This window comes from Erythranthe guttata, chromosome 14 (assembly GCF_056151865.1).
Source record: "Erythranthe guttata isolate IM_541 chromosome 14, IM_541, whole genome shotgun sequence".
In the NCBI taxonomy this organism is placed as follows: Eukaryota; Viridiplantae; Streptophyta; class Magnoliopsida; order Lamiales; family Phrymaceae; genus Erythranthe; species Erythranthe guttata.
The window spans coordinates 3,792,998-3,798,086 of NC_142546.1; the positions used below are offsets into that span (position 1 = coordinate 3,792,998).

Sequence of the window (5,089 nt, forward strand, 5' to 3'; positions counted from 1 at the left end):
TTTTTTTCTTTTTTTTGCTGAAATATTTATAAGTAATGAATTTCACATATATTTCGCATAAACTATAGTTGGGTGTAAGATTAATTGCAAAAAAAAAAAAACATTACAAAACAAATGTCTTTGCATTTTTGTAAGTTTGACCAGAAAATATAGAGGGTATTTGGTACGTTTCTTAATTAAGGGGTTTGTATGCAACACATCCCATAATTCATGGTTACAAATGTGAACTTTGCCAAAGGGTTCAAAATAATTATCATCCTCGTATTAATAAGTTACATGTAGAACGTACAACTTCACCCACCACCATTTCCAACTCACTTGTCATCTTCCCATACAATGAATTTTCTCCTCCTCCAAAAAGTCTTCCTCAGCCTCATCGCCGCCGCTGTCGCCGCCGTAGTGGTATCCAAGATCCGCGGCAGACGCCGGAATATGCCGCCAGGCCCCATCACCTTACCGATATTCGGTAGCTGGTTTCAAGTGGGAAACAACTTAGACCACCACGACTTCATCAGATACGCCCAGAAATTTGGCCATGTCTTCCTCCTCCGAATGGGCCAACGCCGCATCGCCGTCGTATCCTCGCCGGAGCTCGCAAAGGAGGTCCTCCTCACTCAGGGGAAAGAGTTCGGCTCCCGCTCGAGAAACATCGTCTTCGACATCTTCACCGGCAAAGGGCAGGACATGATCTTCACCGACTACGGCGACCACTGGCGGAAGATGCGGCGGATCGTGACCGTGCCCTTCTTCACCAACAAGGTGGTCCACCAGTACCACGGCGACTGGGAGGCGGAGGCGGAGGCGGTGGTGGAGGATATGAGGAATACTCCAGCGGCTTCAATGGAAGGGGTGGTGCTGAGGCGGCGGATTGAGCTCATGGTTTATAACAATGTGTACAAGATCATGTTCGATAAAAAATTCGAGAGCGAAGAAGATCCGTTGTACGTAAAGCTCAAGAATGTGAATGGTGAGAGGAGTAGATTGGGGCAGAGTCTTGAGTACAATTTTGGTGATTTTGTACCGATTTTTAGGCCTTTTTTGAGAGGCTACTTGAATAAATGCAAGGAGGTTACTAGGAGAAGATTGAACTTGTACAAGGACTCTTTTGTTGAAGTGAGGAAGTAAGTCTACTTCTCTTTTCTCTTATTTCTTTTTGGGTAAATTACAACCACCCCTGAGATATGGTCAAATTACGAAAAAACTTCTCTTATTTGAATAATTACATCTACCCCTCAACTATGAATCTTCTTACATCTCCACCTTTATGGTGTCAAATTCAACATAATCATCTAGATTCCGTGGAATGTGCTCTAGTTTGTACTCGTTTTGTGTAAAAATACAGTTACCGATGCACGACAATCTGATATATACAAACCAAAAAATATATTTTATGATCATCTTGCTTCAAAATGTGGAGCTCGAATGAGATAAAACGGGTACAAAAATGATAATTTTCCACATAATCAAGAAGATTCCCCTAAATTTGAAACCGCAAGGGTTTATAGTTGAGGGATGATTGTAATAACCCAAACATGCAGTAGGGGATTTTTGTAATTTGACCACACCTCAGGGTGGTTGTAATTTACCCTATCTTTTTAAAAAAATTCATGTTGTTTATAGGAATATTGACTTCGTATTTTTACTCTAGATCTACACATAATTAATGTCACACACATGTGTGGGAGGATGTATCGTAAAATGAATAATTATTTATGAACATTTATGAATAGATCTATTCTCCATGAAATTAGGACTTGTGTGATTTCAACTTTAATTTCATGTGTAGGAAGATTGCATCGACGGAGGCATTTGACAAAAATCGCCTCAAATGCGGCATCGATCATTTTCTAGAATGTCAAGCGAACGGAGAGATCAATGAAGACAATGTTCTCTATATTGTAGAGAACATGAATGTTGCCGGTATGTATTCATTATACATCATTTTCTACTATTTTAATTTGTTTCTTTAAATATATTTAAATTACAACATATTTCGACATCGGTTTTATGATGTTTGTATATATTTGAGCAGCAATAGAGACTGTTATTTGGACACTGGAATGGGCCGTAGCGGAACTGATCAACAACCCGGAGATCCAAAACAAACTTCGGGCCGAGCTGGACGCAGTGCTAGGCCCGAATAAGCAAGTGACAGAGCCCGACACTCACAAACTCCCGTACCTCCAAGCTGTGATAAAAGAAACCCTTCGCCTAAGAATGGTGGTTCCTTGTTTGGTCCCACACATGAACCTCGACAAGGCCAATCTCGGTGGCTACGAAATCCCTGCAGAGAGTAGGATCTTCGTCAACGCATGGTGGCTAGCCAACGACCCGGCCCTATGGAAAAAGCCCGAAGAATTCAGGCCCGAAAGATTTTTGGAAGAGGAGTCGAGTGTCGAAGTTAATGGGAATGACATTAAGTATATTCCGTTTGGAGTTGGGCGGAGGAGCTGCCCGGGGATTATGATGGCAATGCCTGTTCTGGGCATCACTTTAGGTAGGCTTGTGCAGAATTTCGAGCTTTTTCCTCCTCTTGGTCAGTCGAAGATCGATACCGCTGAGAATAACGGGCAGTTTGCTACCCGGATGTCGAAACACTCCACCATCGTCTTGAAACCGAGAAATATTATTTAAAGTTTTAGTTTCTTTAAATTTGTATGTAAGATAATAGCGATTATGTTGGCTCCGACATTGTATATGATGGTGTCAATTAAAAATCTGCATAAAAGAAACACTACATGGTTGCTGGTTAAAAAAATGAAAAATAAGGAACAACGGAAATCGATAGACTTGCAGTAGCAATGTGCTTCAGACAATATTTTCAGGTTGTCTATTGTGCAACAGTCTCTTCTGGTAGTCTCTCAATAACCATAAACACTCAACAAACACCAAACCCTCTATACAAAATCAAGTTTCGCCAAAGAGCGATCAGCTCATCCGAAACGCATTAATAGCATATGTTGATCCCACCATTACATCAATCATTGTTGTTGCTAGCACTTCCAAACAAGCTTGGCATATGTTCGGTATTTTCCGTTAATTTAGCGTTAGTCTAAAGTTAGTTAAGGCAGTGATGGGCACACGCTTGATTCCGTTAGTTTTAACGGAAAACTGATGAAAATGACTAAAAATATTGATTTTTTGCAACATAAGAGATCAAATGTGTTATTTGTGAATATGGGGATCAAATATGAAATCGGTGCAAACTTGAGGAACAAAATCTGTATCTTTTTCCATTCTAACAATGAATCAATGAAAAAATATATAATAAAGGAATAAAGGAACCCGGACAATTATATAGGTGCACTACCACTGGATATATTTAAATATTAAATAAGTGGTGCAAAACATAATTAATAGCATGACATAAAATGATGATATATATGTCATATATGATGTAAAGATTTAAATTATAGATAGAGAGAGTGGGTGTGACCGTGTGACATAAAGTTGAATTATTTGCCAGTTTTAATAATAAACATTTTGAACAATTTGGCACAAGGTGGGATAATATATAAAATGAATGTATATTTTTATATTGACCTATAAAACATATATAAATAAAATACATATTTTATATGTAGTATGAAATTCATGGACAATAGAAAAATAAAATGATGCGATCGTTTTGTCTGCAACTTTAGTTTAAAAGGGATTGTCTAGGGTCCGAGATGATTGTACTACTCGGACCATAACATATTTAATCTGGTGCGTACAAAATAAATAAATTTTAATCTCATCCATTGATTTTAAGTACAATCTAGTACGACCTAGTACGCCAGTAGGGATTTTTAAAATTAATGTACAAACACAGTAAAAACACATCGTACTCCACCGTACACACGCATCGTATTTTATATAAATTACATAATTAACCTTATAAGTTCAAATCAATAAATTGAAATAGCCATTACAAATATTTTAACAATCATAATTAGCATGTGCAAATGTTTGTGTGATTGTGTGATGATAATTAATTATGTCCACAACATTTACCAAGATTTGATCGTTGATTGTTCAATTTACAAGATTTATTTGTATCTTCAGGTTCAACAAATGAAGTAGATTATATAAAGGAATATAGTATTATCATTGTCTGTCTTCTTTTCCATATTATTATTCTTAAGTAAAAATTGTAGCATCTTTGAGTGCATTTCTCTCTGCTTTTGCTGCCGCAATTCTCAACAAAAGATTTTTTTTTTTTTTTAAGTTTTGTCCAATAATGTGATAGTCTATTTGCACTTATTTTATGTTACATTTTTGTGGTGAAATAAACATATGAAATTCTTTCTTCTTAGACATAAGCAATAACAGTAAAATTGCAGACCAAGACGATAAAATTAATTAATACAGTAAAATCACTATCTTAGACAATAATATTACCGTCGCAGACAGTAATATTGCAGGTTAAACAGTAATATTTATTAAAATATATTTTTGTACGGAAAAAAAAAAAAAAAAAGTTAACGCCAGAGACCGGCGGTTGACCTGACGGAAAAATAAATCAGAAAAAAAAAAGTCAACACCTGAGACCGGCGATTTCCGGCGGTGGCGGTGAAAATTAGGATCGAAATGGGAATAAGGGTCAAAATTGGTTAACTGGTGAAATTTGGCTTAATTGGGGTGTAAATCATGAAATTAGACTTAAATTAGGGTTTCAAGGAGTTGGAGATAATTTTGGTATATATAAAAGGGTTTTTTTTATTTGCAAATAAGTTTGAATGATGTGAACTTATTTGCAAGACAAAAAAGTTGATTGTCCATTTTTTTAATGGGGTTTTTGTGCATAAGTCCCCCACTAAGCATCTTTATTATTCTAGGTTTAGGCAAGGTTGTAAAAATCGGTAATCGGGTCCGAGTCGGTCAGGCACCGACTCACGATTAATCGGCGCGGCGGTGATTAATCGGTGATAAATCGGAAATAAATCGGTTTTTAAAATTTAATATAATATATTTCTAAATATTATTTATAAATACTTTAAACATATATAAAAATATATTTAAACATAGTTATATCTCCATCATGTATATATCCTAATAACATAATAAAAGTTTAATAATCATAAGATGATAATACATAAATATCCTT

General features: G+C 36.3%; 1 protein-coding gene across 1 annotated transcript; it reads left to right on the forward strand.

Annotated features, from left to right (window-relative positions):
- The first annotated feature begins 243 nt into the window (after positions 1-243).
- On the forward strand, positions 244-2,765 carry LOC105958639 (trans-cinnamate 4-monooxygenase C4H2). The gene is made up of 3 exons (XM_012982646.2): positions 244-1,121; positions 1,787-1,920; positions 2,033-2,765. Exons 1-3 carry the CDS (start codon positions 337-339, stop codon positions 2,632-2,634), a joined length of 1,521 nt encoding a protein of 506 aa, XP_012838100.1. The 5' UTR covers positions 244-336; the 3' UTR covers positions 2,635-2,765.
- The last annotated feature ends 2,324 nt before the right edge of the window (positions 2,766-5,089 follow it).